The sequence below is a fragment of the Ruditapes philippinarum genome, unplaced genomic scaffold (assembly GCF_026571515.1).
Source record: "Ruditapes philippinarum isolate M1 unplaced genomic scaffold, ASM2657151v2 ctg7103_1_1_1_1, whole genome shotgun sequence".
In the NCBI taxonomy this organism is placed as follows: domain Eukaryota; kingdom Metazoa; phylum Mollusca; class Bivalvia; order Venerida; family Veneridae; genus Ruditapes; species Ruditapes philippinarum.
Genome location: NW_026851843.1, coordinates 44553 through 64168, shown reverse-complemented (window position 1 = coordinate 64168; position 19616 = coordinate 44553). Strand labels below are relative to the sequence as shown.

The 19616-nt window shown below is 32.7% G+C and overlaps 1 protein-coding gene across 1 annotated transcript; it reads right to left on the bottom strand.

The window, feature by feature from the left end:
* Window positions 1-8066: 8066 nt before the first annotated feature.
* On the bottom strand, window positions 8067-17907 carry LOC132741211 (transmembrane protein 237-like). The gene is made up of 5 exons (XM_060729343.1): window positions 17515-17907; window positions 11343-11634; window positions 10373-10688; window positions 9909-10083; window positions 8067-9440 (listed from the first exon to the last, which is right to left on the bottom strand). Exons 1-5 carry the CDS (start codon window positions 17830-17832, stop codon window positions 9255-9257), a joined length of 1287 nt encoding a protein of 428 aa, XP_060585326.1. The 5' UTR covers window positions 17833-17907; the 3' UTR covers window positions 8067-9254.
* Window positions 17908-19616: the final 1709 nt, after the last annotated feature.

The following is a 19616-nucleotide window of genomic DNA, read 5'->3' as shown; positions in this document are numbered from 1 at the left end:
TACTTGTACGTATATAATTAATTGCCTTACATGTCAAATGTATGATTTTTCTCATACAATATATTGTAGGTGGAGACTGATTGCGTCAGATTGCATTTTTAGAGACAACATTCCGGCTGATATGTCTGCTAAAGAAATGTACCAACACTTGCTAAGCAACTGTATCGTGTATTCCTTTCCTCCGATTTTCTTAGCAGATAAAATGTATCAACAGATGTGCGGTAAAACTTATAAGGCTGGTATGATCACCACATGCAATGTTACTGGTCGCTGGGATATTTTCAACAACACCGTATATGAGGCTTGCGCAGACGAATACTTACGTAAGATAGACTCTTAATAGTTTAAACACGATTAAATCTTAACAAGAACCAAGAGCGATCAGTGATCACATGAGTCGCCTAATGATAGTCAATTGCATGTTGCAGCTTCTGTGTAGCAAACACCGGGTTTTAGCTCGACTTCATCGAAGAGAAAAGAGGTGTTGTTACAGTTATGGCGGCGTTGCCGTTCCGTTCGCAAACTTTAACCTTGGTCATAACTTTAAGTTTTTTTTTGTGTACATGTATTATCTATTTATTTGGCTACAACAGCGCTCGGGACAAGACCTTCAAGTAGACCAGATTAGACTTTTACCTTGAAGGTCAAATTATTTAATTTTCACTGATAATTTGCTATAATTGACTGTAATTTTGCAATTCAATCAATGAACACTCAATGTCTCTGGATGGCAACGGGCATGACAAGCTGACTGTAACAGTAGCTCGATATTTTTCTTGAATAAAGTTGGCTTGTCTTAGAGGAGTTAGAGTTTAAACGGTCGGATAGTTCAGTCGATAGGGTCGCGGTACGGTATTTCGAGGGTCCGGGGTTCAGTTTCCTTTCCTGTTCACGTGCTTTTTATTTGTCACTTTATTTCACGCTGAATTCCGATAATTTGTAGTCTTTAAAATAAAATGCTACAAAATTATAATAATGTTAAGGCGTTTTCTAAAAATGAAATCTATAGAACCATTAAAATACTGAAACGAACTTCCTAGTTCAGAATTTTAAATAGTGATAAAAGTCCCTATAGATAATGCGTATTTTATGCATATTTAAACTAAGGACGCATATAATAAAATTCTAAAAGTCACACAGCCTCAAATGAAAAAAATCAAAAAATCTACAAAACAACAATTTTTCTTCAAATTTATATGATAGGGACATGTTTAAACATGGAAAACGCGATTTTGGGTAATTTCAAGTATTTTTTACATTTTCGAAGAAATTTAAGTTCTCATTTTCGTACTTTTTTTCCATGAATAGATAAACCAGAAGAAATAATGGTTTTCGTATACACAATATACTGTAGTTTTTTTTAAACTAAATATAACATCTTTGTCAATTTCAGATATTCCTTTGACATCTTTCAAAGAGGTTTACAAGAATGTATATTGTTTTATATGCAATCATAAAGAAGATGAAAAAGTGCCTTCATTTTGCTTTAAATCTATATACGACCGTTTTACTACCGAGTTCATTGAAATCATGGATTTGCAAACTGACTTTTCGCCACTTGCAGAACGAGCTTCTAGCGAAATGTGTGGTGATAACGAAGTATTCGACGAAATTTTTGTAGGTTTTTCATAAATTCTATCATATTTCTATTATTTTGCTATTGTTGCAATTGTTGTTAGGCATATATTTGCCGAGATGTTTGTTTTGTTCAAATTCATTAATAACTTGTTTCATATTACTTGATATTTGATGCGAACATTTGCTTGTTTCACTTTCTCTTATATTTAAGTAGTATTAACCCTAAATTGTATCTAGTGTCACTATCTTATAGCGTTACAGAAATATCTAACTAACTAACTAATCTAAATATTTAGCATTTTTATTCTCTTCTTTCTTTTTATTTCAGGACGTGTGTAGAGCTGCAATTTGTCCCCGACTTAACTATTTCCTAAACGGAATTTGCAAATCCCCTCCCTTTGCAGTGTCAAGCATGTTTCAGTACAAATTCTATATAATGTGTTTTCCTTCCGAACTCATACCATCAAGTATGTCATTAGATGCTATTAATCTAGACGATCTATTCAATAGGATATTAGATGTAACTTATACCAGAGACATATGCAGATATCATAAGCTGAATTCTGTGACAGCTTACTATCATAGGCATTCTCTTACTTTACACTACTTTATTGTTGAAGTAAACGCACCTGCGTTACGGGACATTAATTGTACTCAAGACAGATTAGCCAATGCACTACAGAGCCTTGCTCATGGAATTGAGTTAAATGTTACGGTTCCAATAGATCCAGAACATGAAAAAACAATAAACGTTATATTAGTACCTGATAACAGAACCCAAATGCTCGATTCCCTTGAAAGATTAGCTCCAAATAACAAGACACATTTCAGCAAAATTCTGTTTGAAACAAACTCAAACGATGTAACCACAACCGTTATTGAAATGCCTTTTGTTTGTCAACATATTACGTTGGATGATACAGAATATTCCATGTTATTTAATATGTACAATGAAAAAGAACCATACATGGAAGATACCGCATTTGTCAACAAATATAAAGTTGTTGTCAAAACATTTGCAAATTCGTATGAAGATTATTCAGACGACGGACTTTTACGGACATATTCCATTTGCCTTGATCAATATAAACGTATAGCATCTAAACTGAAACCTGAACCGACCACTATTTTGAGTACTATCTCTTTAGTACTTTTTTGTTTTTCGATGACCTGCAATTTTGTTGTATTCCTATTATTTTGTGTCACAAAACAGTTAAACAATGGCCCAATGGTAATTTTCGGATTTGCTCTTCTTAATCTCTTCATTGCCCAAGGGGCATTTCAGACTGGACGCGGATGGAACGATAAATCGGTATTCTGTCAGGTCATTGGCATTGCTATTCATTATTTCTGGTTAACTTCAGTGTTTGCTCTCAATGCCTATTGTGTCCTAATCTTAAGAGAAATGGTGTCCACGAGAATCCATAAGTGTAGTACAGATTTGATCTTTTCTTTGCTCTATGTCTATGGCTTACCGGCTTGCTTCGTCTTTGTGAATATCTGGTTCACTAATGCAGACACATCCAAACAAATTAAAAGTGGGTATGGTGCAGGCCAATGTCATATCAATACGGTCTTAATGAAGGGACTTTTGTTTGCTTTGCCCATATTTGCAACAGTAGCTTTTAACATTGTAATTTATTGTATGATTGCTGTTAAAATTAAACATAAACAAACTGCTGCGTTCTTCTCAGACAGAAAATACTGGTATGCATTTGTTTTCTTTCATCTGCTCATAATTGTTGCCCTTGCATGGATATTTGGCATTCTTAAAGAGTTTGTAACCTCCCATGCACTTGATTATTGTTTTGTTGTCTTTGTTGGCGGACAAGGAATTATTCTTCTGCTTTTACTTGTTCCTTTGACTGCAGAAAACATTATTTTTCTCAAGAAATAAGATTATGAGACAATTCAAGTTCTGGTCGCGATAAACTCTAATCATCAATGCCAATAAACGCCGGGGTCATATTTTCTTCTACAGCGCAGATACATGTGTAAAATAATGGAAGTATAGTGGGTCATTTATATAAAATGCTCTGCTTTTGTCGGAGAAGATTTTGAACAAGTGCATCACCAATATCAATTATCTAAAATATAACATATTGCATAGCTTATTGCCTTCCTATTATTGCTCTTACGTCCTGATTAAAAGCTTACGCGTTTTTCTAAATTGATATGTTTGTTTTGTACGTACGTGTGTGTTGTATTTTTTTTAAAAATATTTCTGTGCATTTTTTGTTGTCTTGAATACTGTTTGTTTATACGTAGTTTTATCGATTTTTGTATTTTATACACAAAACTATTTTATGATTGGTAATATCTAACATGGCTTGTTGTAATTCATCATTTTTTTTAACCTTTTCTTGTTTAAATGCGGAATTCTGCTTAAGCCATTGCAAGGCTAAATCAAACCGAGCCTGCAGCATTTTCAATTTTACCATCCGTTTCGAGTTTTCTTTAAGGATTCTTTTTTATCTCTATTTTATTTTGTGTAGTTTTGTTACTTTTTTCATTCATCATTGAATCTTAATTCCTGAAATAAAGTTCTATTAAAAATTTCTCAGTCGTGATATGCATAGTTTAGATATATGCTGACTCTCCTCAGTCAATTCTGCGTTATTTCTGACTCGAAACAGTATGCTACTTATCAATACAGGACCAGTACTAATTAATGCTATAACTGTTTTTCAGACGACAGTATGAAAGAATAAAATTTTTCACATTCTATAATTATTTAGTTTATCATACGAACATATACACGCAATTTCAATTTTATGTTAACAACTTATAGTAGAAGCAAAATACCTTCATATCCGTCCCAATCTTTTTTTTCATCAACTGACCGGATCAAATGAAGATTGCCGAAGATTTTAAGTCACTAAATTTGGTTAAATTGCGCTTAAAAACATATTCAAATTCAAAATGATTATTATAAATGTTACTTTCTATCTTTTCTCCCTTCCACGCACAAAATTTCAAGACTTCTCAACGGGGAAGATTGTATGGAATGACATCACTTTGTATTAAAAATGGATTGTTATCAAGTCATTCACATCATATTAAGCTGTCTTACATTTTTTGCTACTTTTGATATTTAATTAAGGCTAATAAACCCTGCTGAATGGAAATTCTAAATTTAGAATCATATGTTTTGCTGTTGACGTTTTTCTGATAACTATATCGGTAGCCATTGGTGTTTGTTTAGTATAAGAGAGGTCTGGGTCCAGGTAATCGAAAATAATGTTGTTTTTCTTAGAAAATTAACCAAGATTTATAAAGAAAACTGATGGTTTTGTTTATGTAACATGAATAATCTTTAGATTTTAGTATGAAACGCTGGTTCACATGTATCAGATTCAAAATATGAAAATCTAGATGGTAAAAGTGCTTTATATTTAACATCTTATTTAAACTCGTATGCCTCTGATTTTAAGCCTCATTAGATTAACAAACGGCTTTTGTTGTTTGATGTTTTGTATAAAAAATTTGTTTTGCCATATCAAAGACGCCTGCGCGTCCGTGCAGTCTGATCAGGATCCATGCTGTTCGCTTTCAGTTTCTCTACTTGTAATAGGGCTTGTAGGCGGACAGCATGGATCCTGATCCGCAGGCTGGTCTGGATCCATGCTGGTCGCAAACGCACTATGTTGGTTTGTCATGACGCGGCACAATTATGTTACTTGAATGACTCCTGTTACTATAAGTATGTTTTATATTATGATAATTATCTATGTTGTGCATTTATACTGTTGGAGCATTGTCTACATGTCAGTGGCTAGTTTGTTAAGTATAGTGAACCAAAATTATTGTATGTTACAAAAGTACAAAAAGTTATTTGTTATGCTTTAGTCTTGGAATACAAATAAAATGTTTTAATCCTTCTTTCCATGTTTACGTATATCTGGACTTACACACAACAGAAGCTCAGTTTATTACAACAATATTTATTGTATGTCACGAAAGTACATTTTGAAATTCGTATTTTCTTTCTCCTGGTTATATATATACAGCGTAATATGGCGAAGTGATATAAAATAGATATATAAAGTTCAACACAAATAACTAGGTTTCAAAATACTTAAACCACTACTGTAACCGCGACGATATTTTATTCACGAATAAGCCATTTGAGCGAAAATATTCATGTTAATCTAGGACTGATTAAACATACAGTATTTTTTTCAAAACATAAAACAGTGTATCATTAAATTTGGACTCCGATGAATATAGACCCCATGGATCATTTTTCAATGTTAAAAACTCCTGAATATTAACATGTCTTCGAGATGGAATCGTCATCTTTGTTAATCTATTATTCAGGCTCGCATTCAAATTGTATTTACTAAATTAAAGCTGAAAGTATTCATTTGTAAGTATTGACATCATAAAAAACTACAGGGAAGGTGGTTTAAAAATGATTGATGTATTTGCATATATGAAAAGTTTGAAATTAACATGGTTTAGAAGACTTCTCACTGGAAGTGGTAAAAAATGTTTCACATTTATTAGTAACATTTTTAATTATGACAAAGTTTTTAACTGTGGAAAGTGTTATGTAGAAATTGAATCTAAATCAATGTACAATTACTTTTGGAAAGATGTTTTGTTAGCATTTATTGACTATATAGATATTGTGAAAATAACAGATATAGACCAGTTTGTTAACTGTCCATTGTTTTACAATAATAATATTTTGATAGATAGAAAGCCTGTGTGTATGAAAATGGAGTGTTTTTTATCAAAGATATTATGCAAAAAATGGAAATTTTGTGAGTAAAGAAAATTTAGAAACCAAATTAGCACAAATATGAATTTTTTAGTTTATGAAGGTTTGAAAAGTGTTATTAGAAAGTACATAATCTCTCTAAAAATAGAATATTCTAATACCAATGTATTATTGCCGTCTATTCCCTTTTATATAAAACATATATTTTTATGTAGAAGTGGAACCTCTACCATATATAATGTATTTATTGATAATTGTCAAATACCTACATGTATATCAAAATGGAATGTTTATTTTAACATTGATGATACTGAGTGGAAATACCTGTTTGAATGGGTTCACACTGAAACTAATGATAGTTACGCTTCAATGGCTTCAAACTAGAATCACCCATAGAATTCTAGGAACAAACTATTTAATGTCTAAAATGAAATTGACACAATCTGATAAATGCACTTTCTGCAAAGAAGAAAAAGAGACATTATCTCATTTATTCTGGAATTGTTTGGTTATAAAAACTTTTATCTCAGATGTGCAACAATTGCTAAAATGTCATAATGTTGATTGGAAGGTTGATTGTAAAACATTTATTTTAGGGTATCAAAAAGGTGACCAATGTCAATTTAATATTTTTGTCTAGAATTCAAAAGATATATATTCTTGTGCAAGAGGAGGGAGATAATACCATCTTTACAAGGCCTTGTCTGCAGTTTAAAGCTAGCATCTTCAATAGTTAGTTATACAAAAGTTAAAAAATCTATGTACTCATTAGTTGATATGATAGCAAATAGATAGAACCATTTTTGAATTAACTACTTATATATTACAGTCTGTGTATATTATATCCAGTTTTGGTGGAAATGAAATACTCTGAATCCCAAGAGAACATTTATCTTCTGTGTATTGTATGTATTATAAAATAATGTATGATATAAATGCCCGTAATATGTTTTTTGTAACATTATAATAAATTGTATGGTAAAATAGTGGAAAGATCCCCGACCCTATTTTACCTATTACGGGGACAATAAACGGAGTTACCTCTTGGGCTTCAAAAAAAAAAAAAAAGTATTGACATCATTGAAAGTCACTATCCAAGACCTTTGGCTCTTGTTGGCCACTTCTCAAGATTGTTAATGTGTTTTGAATGATTACTCTTTGTGAATGCCTCCATACACCAGACTAATCATGCAAGCACTGAGAATAGTTGTGGGCCATTGTACCCCTTTGTTGTTTTTTCTGGTATTCACAATTGCTACTTTTTAAATGAAATCAATTACTTTTTAATTGTCATGCGAGGTCTTTCCAGTTTAAATTTGGGATTGTGAGTACTTTTGCAAAGGCAGTAGAACCACTGAAATTCCTAAATTTGTTGTATAGCTTCCTAACATATAGTTTGAATTCTCCATCGAACAAATCAGTTTTTAACTGTGCACAACCATTTACATTTTTGGGGTACATGTTCTAGTTGAAATTCAGACAGTTTTCCAGATGGAACCTCGTAAATTTTACTCAAGGAACCAAATCTCAGATAATGAAAAATTCGGGTGTTGACCATTTCACTTTTGGGTGCATTGATCTTGACCTCTAAAACATGAAGTATTTTCCATCGCCAATATTTTTGAAAATTTATGAGTCAAATCATAAACAGTAGAAATTTAAGTTTTTACAAACTGCTAAAATTGAGCTTTCATGGAATCATTCTTCTGTTAATATTGCAATCAACAAACAGCTTTGTGGAAAAGAAAATTCAAACTCAAAATGATTTTTTAATATATTGACTTTCATCATATGAACATATGTAATAAAATAATTTATTAATAACTAGACCATTGGACGGATTAAATATATCTACAAGATAAATTATACAACTACAAAATATCTCTATACACAAAAAATGCTATGCCACCTCATTTTACAACACTCAATAGTATGAACAGAAGTAGTTCATTTTTTTGTTTCTATACAATTACAATTTGCGATAATGCAGTAGTCTTCATTCATTACTTAAGGCATAAGCATGCAGCCAAGTAGAACAACAAATCTCATATTACTAAAGGTAGCTGGATAGCTTCCCTCCAGAAAAACCCAAAAGAATCGTACTGGCAAAATTTTAATGTACGACACTGAGGGGGGCTAATGAGGTCCCTATTTTAAGTTGAAGTTCAACAACCAACAAATGACCTCTCAACACACTATTTGTAACTCTTAATACCTTGAAAATGTAATTCAATAAAACAGCCAAAAATTAACTTAAGATCAGGTAATGTGATTACACAAAATATGTCTTTTTTAAGTTAGGCAGCATCCCCATTCAACTGGGAACAATAACTATAGCTGACAGCACATCTATATATAACATAGGCATATTTGTAATGCTAATGTCTGCTCAATGTCCTCTAATGTAACTTTGACATAGCTATAAATATTACAAAGGATCCTAAGAAATTCCATTTTAGCAACAGTGATCTTGGTCACATTCACTTTAATTTCCAAAGAGAGTATATATCTATTCAAGGTAGCTACAATCTAAGTATCTATTAAAAAGTGAAAGCTCTTTTAAAAAGTTAAAACATAATATTTTCAATCATGTCCTTTCAAGAGTAGAAATTGATATTGGCACGTTATTGGCCAAATATGTAAGACATTGATAAATTATTGAAGGGGTTTTGAGAAAGAAAGACGGTAAAATTAGTCATAACAAGTTTCTCCTTTCCCTAAAATAATATGCTTAAGGGAGCATGAAAATGAGACTTGTCTGATCTCAACAAATAATTAGTCTATTACATTGAATAAGAGGTATAATGGCTAAGAACTGACTTGCTACATAAAATAATAGCCTATATAGCTGCCTTGATACTATCTAGCAAAGTCAATCCTTTAAAACAGTCTGATCAATTCCAACATCTCTGTAAGACAAACTTAATACACAAAACCAGTGCGTGAAAGATTAAGCTATGGCAGATTTTCCAGTCTCTACTTCAACACCTAATAGATCTTCTTCATCTGTTTCTTGTAGGTTTTCTGTAAGTCTGTCTGCCAGTGGAGATAACGATATAATTAACCATCCCACAATGCTCAGTACATTACGAGATGTGTTCAGATCTCTCCATAACATCAAATCATCTGATGTTGTCTGAAAATAAAACAAACATATCTTTAAATATCTTATCCACTACTTTTTCTTGCACATTACCTGGCATTTAATTCTTAATATTCCCTTTTTATATCAATAATAATCTATGTTGTAAAAGAAACACCAGGTAACAAGAAATCAAGGATTATATTTATGTTTTTCTTACAATTATATTAAACTTTAAAACATATAAAACAGCATATGAATTATTGATATTTCCACTGACCAGAGGTAACTTACTAAATAAGGTGTTTAAGGGGCCTTCTGGATGTGATGGTCCTCCGGACTTGGTGATCCTCAACCATTACATTCTGTCTTTTAGTAAGTACTTTTAACTCAGAATTTGCTTTGAACTCAAAACCAGCTGAGTATTCTTCTCTTTCAACTTAAATTTTCAATGAAGTTACAGGTAACTTTTCAATGCTATTATTAGTATGAATACAAAAGTTACAGGTATAGACTACTTACTGCTGTATTATTCCATAGATCTGGTTTGAGATCATATAAATGGATCTTGTCTTCTAGTGCACCATTTGAAAGGCTAATTACGAGTGCAGCAAAATATAAAACCACTGAAGCTGCCCCATTTTGTAATGTCAAAGCTTTAATTAAAAATCCTCGCCCAGGGTTTGCCACATCTGATCTGTAAAATAAAAGGTTCTATTCATCAATGAGTGAAGGGTAAAGTAAAATATGTACAATATTTGAAACACTACAATATAAAATTATCACTTACATAATTATTAAGTATCACAGTAAGTATCACAATGCAAATGTGATTATCATCAATGAAATGTGTAAATTACTTTCAAGGTTCACTTCACAACATTTTACTTTTAAATAATTTTTAAAAATATTCATGAAAATTGGCATGAATCTATAGGCATGCTTGCATTAAGGGATATTCTATATTGTTCATAACATCAACATACCTGTCTAGTGCAGACCATGAGCATAACACCAGCAGAATATAGAATATACACTGTACTGGCAACGCTAGCTTCCTGTAGTGGACAATAAAATCCACATCACCAAAATCTAACAGCATGTATGCAATCACAATGTGCCAGGCAGCTAACCCAGCTAGAAGTCCATGACAGAATAAACAGAATGTACGAATCACTTTGTGTGTATTTATAGCAAATTCTATTGTAGTGTTTTTAGGTTCCTCGTGCACAATAGCTTTCTCTTTTAACTCTTCAGCTTGCCTCTTGGCAAACCTGCTCTTGTATTCTCCTTTGAAACCACCTGAAAGTTTAAGGTAATATTCCTAAATATATAATACAGTTTATGGCATATGTGTCTAAATTTGACAAATAACAAAATTACATAAATAAGCCAATGACCATGCTTAAGTTTTATTTAACAGCACATTTTTAAATGGTGTTGTATGACATCATGAAAGACATTGTCAAGATATAATCACATAAACAAATGTATGTAATTTTTCAATTATGCACACAATAAAAATCAAGAAAAGTAACAAGGTTTTTGTAGAAAAATAACTGGCCCAGAAAAATTTATATATGTTATTTCCCTTTGATATTTAAAGTAATTGGACATTTAGGCTTAACAGATTAGATTTCATTTTCTACCAAGAAAGTCTGTAGATTATATGAGCTTATGGGAAGAAAGCCAAACAATATGGCATTATTTGAGTGCTTAAATTCATATAATTTATCACATGAAAAGTTGTAACACATCAACATGATTATAGTATAAATGTGGCATTAAATGGTATGAATTTTCCTTATAATAGTTAGTTCTCGTATATAAGTTTTACAAGTTGCTGACAGGATATACAGGAGAATATAGCCTAAAACCCAAGACATGAGTCGATGGTTATATTCAAGCCAGGAAGGCTATATTCTTCCATATATCCAATATATGAATTGTATTTACCATCTGTTTCTATGTAGAATTTTTCTGTAGGTTGTGAGCGTAGAGCAGCTGAAGCAGTGGAATATGGCTGCTTGGAATAACTTTCCTCTTCTTCCTCCTCGTCAACTTTAGCATCGTGGGCAATAACATCATCCTGTATCTCAGACAGATCTGCTGCAAGTGTACTGTCAAAGAAATTTGAATCATCTGCTGCTTCTGTGGTGGTCTTTTTCACCTTCTTTTTGACTTTCTTTTTTCTTGGTGTACCTTCTTTTGGTGATTTGATCAAACTTGCCTTGCTGCCATTTACATCCTATAAAATCATTAAATCATAAATTTTATTGACATAAATCAACAGCGAAAACTTTTACATCATTCATCAAACAAAAAATGTTATAAGACTGTTTGTTTATATAAAGATTCTCTGTTCTTAATGAAACATAATTTCACATATGCACTGGTTGAACAGCAGATAACAGCTGAGTCTTCAGCTTCTAATTTTGGAAATTTCTTTAAAAAAACAACACAGATATCTATCAGGTAATGAGGGTGGTTTTTACCTCACTTAGCTAGTTTTTGCTCCTAACAACTTCTAACTGGACAATGTCTGTATAGAAAAATGCAGTTTGTGGTTGCAAAACTTGCTATTCAAAGAATCATGAATTAGAAAACCTATCTTAACACCTTTTTCCAGCACTTTCTATACATAGAATTAGAATTCATCTAAATGGCGTGGAATAGCATAGGTATGTTTATGGCCTTTTTGGGATTAAAATGGAATAAAACAATTACTTTAAAAAAAATTAAAATCATTGTACAAATAATACCATACAAAAATATATATCAATACACAAGTTTAGGCAGAAAATATCTATTTATTATACCAGGTGCTACTACAACTGTTTTAAAATGATAGATTTTCATTATAAACAATTTAATAATTTTTGTAAATTTTGAGATACAAATGTTGATGGTAAAGGAACAATGACGATTTTCAAACACATCAAGTTTTTCAGTTAAACAGATGTAATGATATAATAATAAAAAAACTATCATGTATCGATAATAACATTGTGTATTTCATGAGGTGTGTAGTTGTTTCTGGTTTAGGTAATATCAAAACAAAGTTTTTAAGCACCACCTGTTGAGGTTTGCAGAGGTGCTTTTAATTAGAACTAGAGTTGTATTTTGGTCAACAAACAAAAAGTGTCATCGTAATGGTGAATTAAATTACAATTTACGTCAACCCTTCTATTTTCTTTGAATAACACAACCTTCTTGCATACCTTGCTACTTAAATTAGTTTTAACATCAGCAATTAATTACTCTCAAAACAAGCAGGAATTTCATCTACCATGGTTGTTTTAACAAATGAAAAAGCTGCTTTCACGTGATGACAAATGTAGGCATGTTTTATGTACTGCCTTTAAAACAATTTTGGTGCAGTCTAAATATGTAAACATGGCCAGATGAAATAAAATTATATGTAATTAGGCAAAGCCTATGAACGGGAAAGTCGGTTATAAAACACTTTCATTTTCATCGATAGCAAGCTCGAAGAGCTGGCCGGAAGGGCCTGCTCGCAAAGCGACCTTTAAGGAAACACGAGTACCAGCCAGATAGTGATGGTTTTGAAAACTTTTGTCAAAAGTAGGGAATTGGCACATCGCAACTTTTCAAATTACAAGAAAACAATACAAGAGGGCCATGATGGCCCTGAGTCGCTCACCAGAAACAACTGCTTTTCAGTGCAAGAATGTCAATATATTCTAATATTAAATTTGAGCATAAAATATGTTTAAACAATAATTTGAAGAAATGCCATGGCCTGGGGTATTTAAGCTTTAGCTTAAACGGGGCTAATCAAATTAATATGAGCAAACTTGATAAAAGACTACTTAAGAATGCTACAAAATTTGGTGATCATCTATCAATTATTTCAGTAGGAAATGATGTTGGAAGGTTTTTTCTATTTTTCTATTTTCAGCTTTAGTGGCCCCTAAAAGGGGCTAATCAAATTAATATGAACAAACTTGTTAAAAGAGTACCCAAGAATGCTACAGACATAGTTTGGTGATCATCCATCAATTGGTTCTGAAGTAGAAGATGTTTAAAGGTTTTTCTATTTTTAGCTTTTGCGGCCCCTACAAGGGGCCAATCAAATTAATATGAGCAAGCTTGATAAAAGATTACCCAAAAAAGCTACAGACAAAGTTTGGTGATCATCCATCCATTAGTTCCGTAGGAAAAGATGTTTAAACATATTTCTATTTTTAATTTTAGCGGCCCCTAAAAGGGGCCAATTAAAATAATAAAAAGACTACCAAACAATGCTTCAGACAAAGTTTGGTGATCATCCATCATTAGTTCTGTAGAAATAGACATTTAAAGGTATTTCTATTTTTAGTTTAAGCAGCCCCTAAAAGGGGCCAATCAAATTCATATGAGCAAACTTGATAAAAGACTACCCAAGAATGCTACAGACAAAGAGTGGTGATCATCCATCAATTAGTTCTCTAGAAAAAGACATTTAACGGTATTTCTATTTTTAGCTATTGAGACCCCTAAAAGGGGCTAATCAAATGAATATGAGCAAACTTGATAAAAGACTATCCAAGAATGCTACAGACAAAGTTTGGTGATCTTCCACCAATTAGTTCTGTAGAAATAGACATTTAAAGGTTTTTCTATTTTGAGCTTTTGTGGCCCCTAAAAGGGGCCAATCAAAATAATATTATCAAACTTGATAAAAGCCTACCAAAGAATGCTACAGACAAAGTTTGGTGATCATCCATCACTAAGTTCTCTAAAAATAGACATTTAAAGGTATTTCTTTTTTTAGCTTTTGCGGCCCCTAAAAGGGGCCAATCAAATTAATATGAGCAAACTTGATAAAACACTACCCGAGAATGCTACCGACAAAGTTTGGTGATCATGGGACATCCATCAATTAGTTCTGTAGGAGAAGATGTTTAAGGTTTTTCTATTTTTAGCCCTAGAGACCCCTAAAAGGGGCCAATCAAAATAATATTAGCAAACTTGATAAAAGACTACCCAAGAATGCTACAGACAAAGTTTGGTGATCATCCATCAATTAGTTCTGTAGGAGAAGATGTTTAAAGGTTTTTCTATTTTTAGTCCTAGAGACCCCTAAAAGGGGCCAATCAAAATAATATGAGCAAACTTGATAAAAGACTACCTAAGAATGCTACAGACAAAGTTTGGTGATCATCCATCAATTAGTTCTCTAGAAATAGACGTTTAAAGGTTTTTCTATTTTTAGCTTTTGCAGCCCCTAAAAGGGGCCAATCAAATTCATATGAGCAAAATTGATAAAAGACTACCCAAGAATGCTACAGACAAAGTTTGGTGATCATCCATACATTAGTTCTGTAGAAGAAGATGTTTAAAGGTTTTTCTATTTTTAGCCCTAGAGACCCCTAAAATGGGCCAATCAAATTAATATGAGCAAACTTGATAAAAGACTACCCAAGAATGCTACAGACAAAGTTTGGTGATCATCCATCCATTAGTTCTGTAGAAGAAGATGTTTAAAGGTTTTTCTATTTTTAGCTCTGCTGACCACTTAAAGGGGCAAATTGAAATGACATGAGCAAATTTAAGTGTGACTGTCCAAAGGATGCTACAGACCAAATTTGAAGTAAATCTGTCCAGTAGTTTCAGAGAAGAAGACGATTGTTGACGCATGACGACGGACAACGAACGCCAGAGCATCCCCCTTTGATACTTATAGCTCACCCTGAGCCTTCGGCTCTGGTGAGCTAAAAAGCCGAGGTATTCTGATTGAAAACGGAAGTGTAGACTGGTGTCCAGCCCACTTATATGGGAACCATAATAGGACAGGGAACCAGAATAAATGGAAGCAGTGTATAAAATACCAAATGACAATTTTAAAACGGAAAATGTAAAATAAAAATCAACAATGATTTTTATACTATTTCATGGTAAAAGTAAATCGGGCTCGATTTGAGGCTTTGCCTTTTTCATATTAGACCTGTATAGAATTATATATATTTTTTTTTAATTTGTTTTTATTTGATTAACATCTAAATATACATGTGTAGTCAGGGCCTTTTTTCCTTCTATAACAGTGGCCTGTATAGGGCTGCTTCCTCAAAGAAAATTTCCTTAAAATCATGCAGTTTTCCCCAAAAATTGAATTTATGGCTGCTTTTCCTTAAGTTGTGGGTTTTCCTTGAGTTGTGGGTGGGTGAAAATCGTAAATGACTTTTTGTATGGTTAAAAATGTATTTTAGAAGTTAATATTTCTCATAATTTGTTGTTAAAAAGTTGTAAATACAGTAATAATCAAATAATTTGGCCATTTAAAGGGTTTGTTTACATTTTTTGACAACAACAACCTACTGGTTTCCGGTGTTTGGAACAGGTGCGACTTAATTTCGCGCCAAAATTGGGCCCATAGAAAGTCTCACTGAACTATTAATTGAAATATAAACTAACACTTGGTCATCAGCATCATTATATCTATTATTGATCCATTAAAATTTTGAAATCATTTTTTGTATCTCCGTCTTTTTGCAATTAGTTATGTTTGTTTATAAAGCAAAATTAACGGAATAGGATACATATGAAAACCACATTGCTTTATTAAAATATCATTTGCAATTGTTGCTACAATTTTGTTAATGTATAATTTAAGATTTTGAAGGCAAAATGAAAGTTGCCCTGATGTTTTATTTAAATTTCATGACAAACTTTAATAGATCTTATTGAGGACTGTTAAGTACCAAATAAATTAATCAAATCTGACTTTAAATCGCAAAAGACAGGAGGCTCTACTGGCATGCGAGCAGTTCCCGTACAAAAATCATAGTTACTTATACATTTTTTATTACGCGCACTCACCAAAATTTGAATGTTACACATCAATATTCGGCTCGTCACACAAATCATGGAAATTCCAGCATGTTCTAAACATAGAATAACCCTTACTTATGAGGCCTCATATGGGGTACCGAAATTATCCATTATTTTGTATGAAGAGAAGTAGTTCCCGTACATAAAATCTAACCCATTATAATTATACAATTTTATTATATCGGACCTATTTTTCATTTACAATTGTTGAACAGACCATTATCTAAGAGATAAATAGATGTAATTCAGGAAATAGAGCTTAGACTAAACGCGGGTATCTATTATCCGGTACCGTTACCCCAACGCATTCACATGCAATAGCATGCTGGTATGCATGATATTTTACGCATCAAAGCCATAAAATTATTTTATATAGTAATATTGGTCAAAATTCTTATAATTAAACAAGTTTTCATCACATTGCCTACTTATTTGTAAACAGGTGGTATTAGTGGAAAACCCTTTAACAAGCCTCACGTATAAGTATTTTTGCGCATGCGCGCATGGACGGAATCCCCCAGAGAAAACAAGGTCATGTTTTGACGACGCACAGGTGAAAATGATTTAAAATGAGACTTTTTATATGTACTGTCGAACTGACACTTAGATTTTGTCTCGTTTATGTATCTGCTTGATTTGAGAATGCAAGTGAAAATCAAGCGTTTAAATGAAAAATACGGGTATTGCTTCTGTACGGGAACTGCTCGCATGCCAGTAGTCATATAATGATGTTTAATAAATAGGTAAGGTAACTTGAAATAGTTCACTGAGATTTGACCAATGTTTTCTTACACTACTGTTGACATACATGTTAGCCACGACTCAAGGAAAAGCAAAATGCATGTGAATGCAAAATGGTACCTATATAAAATGAGCTAGATAATCGGAAATAAGTCTAAAGAGATGCATAAAAGATCATGACAGTGCAAAATACAAATAGTTCAGCATTTTCTGGTAATTTCCATGCTTGTTCCTGTGACGTCATCATATGTCACTGGTCTATTTTTAGAAATGCCCACGACTCTTGGTAAATAAAGCATACATAAAGTTTTTTCTTCCCCTTTTGCAAATATACTGTGTAATTTTTCCCCAAAATTAAGGGCTGGGCTGCTCCCCAACATGTGAAAAAAAGCCCTGGTAGTATAAACTGTTTATAGCCGGGCAAGCCAAAGCCTGGGACCACAAAGGCCTTTGACTTCCACATATTCATGATATTATATAGTCTAGTTAAAAGGGAGACAACTCATCGTTGTACCTACATGAATTTTAGAGGAAATTCATGTTAAAAACCAACCTCTGCTTGACTTGCTCCACTTCTTGCTGAAGAAGGATCCACATCGGCATCCTCCGGTTTCTTTACAGCTCGTTTTTTCTGTTTAGGTGCAGTCGATTCCGCGCCAGCTTCTGTTGTCGAGTCGGCACTTGCAGCTTTCTTGCGTCGCGGGGTTGTTTTGGGTTTACCTTCAGATGTTTCTTCAGTACTTTCCGCTGCTGCTTTCTTTTTCTTGCGTACAACTTTCTTTTTAGGTTTATCTGTTTCTCCCGTGTCAGCTGCCCCGTCAAGAGGTGGCAATTTTGTTTTTCTGCTGGGTGTTGTTGTAGTATCTGCCATGGTTTCTATTTTGGTACATTAACGATGCAAGCGACCAACTTGTTCCCGGCTTCTCAAAACGATATCGAATCAAAACCCAAAACCATTTATGCAAAATAGGAAACCGCTTAGCTCAAAGAACTTTTTATCCGAAAGAACTTTAACTACTCAAAAGACAAATTTAGGAAAATTTATTTAATGTGTTTTTTTTACAAAGGCAGAAGTTTATTTAAACCCGTGTAGAAAATTTTTATGCTTCCCAAAGGGAAAGCAGATAGTCGCCGCTTTGTCCGTCCGGCTACCCGTCCGTTCTTCCGCTTTTCTTGTCCGGGACATAACTTTGAAAGTATATATGAAACCTGTATCAACAAGAAACTTTGTAAGTAGATAGATCTCATTGAGTAGAATTGCAGTGCATTAGAATAGTAAGTCTGCCCTGCCTATTTTTGGAGTTATTGCCCTTTTTCATTTTACACTTTGAAGTTTGTCCGGGACATAACTCTGACACTATAAGAGATAACAACACGAAACTTTGTAGGTAGATAGATCTCATTGAGTAGAAGTGCAGTACAAAATCAAAGGGCTGCAAGCTCTGTGGTATTTTCTGATATTTGCAATCTAAATTGTACTGTATATCTGTATGTGTTTTCCTGTATAAGTTTATTTTTGGCGTCCGCGCCGAAGCGGGCGCCTCTTATGGAATGAAATCAGATTTTGTGAAAGGGCGACAGCAACTTCTCGAGTCTTTTAGTTGGACATAATAAAAGCCGATCATTCCGATCAGTATGAGGGTGCTTGATTATTAATTAAAAATGAAATGTCGCGATATATACAATGAATAGCGAACTAGAGAATTTCGCAATGCAAACATTTTCAAATGAAATAACCTTTTCCGTCAATAAATCGCGCTCTTCGGGGTATTTTTATTTATCATTTTGTAGTACACAGTGGGTTATTATGGTACATGTATCCGAAAGCTGAATAGAATGATGAGTTGCTGACCTAAATATTCCGAAAATCTATTTATAGAGGGATGTACTCCTATCGGTAATTCCCGGTCTCTCCTTGTCTATTTTGACCGGAATTTACTAGTGACCGGCGAATAGTACCACACGTTTATTGTCCGGTCTCTCCCGGTTTTGGAGTAGATGTTTGATATCGTTACAGAACAGAACAAATATTTTACAGTTATATAAGTTTTTTTCAAAATGAATGTTTGTCACTTAGTTTGGTTACAATAATTAATAAACACAGATCAACTCTCAAATTTATTGATTATTATTATACATAAACATACAATTCGAAAACAAAAACCCCAACAACAACAATAGCATGTTTTATTTTATCTATATGAGATAAAAACAATAAAAATGTACAATAATTGAGAAAAAGGGTACATTTTTATGGTATTAATATGACACTAACTTTGAAACATTTTATTTAATTTGTTATTCGTGTTTAGTAAAGATGCCGAGGAATTATTCAAAGTTACAAATTAGATTTTATGAATTATTCAATTGATTGATAATTTAAAAGTGATAAAGAAAAATACAAATGTACATGAATATGGTTTAAGAATAAACAATATTATATATTGAAAGATTAACCATGATTTACTGACTTTTTCCAGTTAAGTTTTTACTTATAATCGTCGGTCAATATGACAATTGAATTCTTAAAATAGTAGTAAACGTAAAAACTCAGTATTAAAATAGCACATAAAACACAAAAAAGAAAAGAAAACAATATTCATAAAATCTGTATTTTTTATTAAAATAGATATTACAATTATTGTATAATAAACA

Bases quoted from the DNA above. Each gene is read 5' to 3' on its own strand.
- LOC132741211 (XM_060729343.1), bottom strand. From the start codon at position 17,832: ATGGCAGATACTACAACAACACCCAGCAGAAAAACAAAATTGCCACCT. The intron at 10,689-11,342 runs GTAAATACAATT...TTAAACTTTCAG, and splicing joins ATTCTACATAGAAACAGATG to GTGGTTTCAAAGGAGAATAC. The intron at 10,084-10,372 runs GTATGTTGATGT...TTTATTTTACAG, and splicing joins TCATGGTCTGCACTAGACAG to ATCAGATGTGGCAAACCCTG.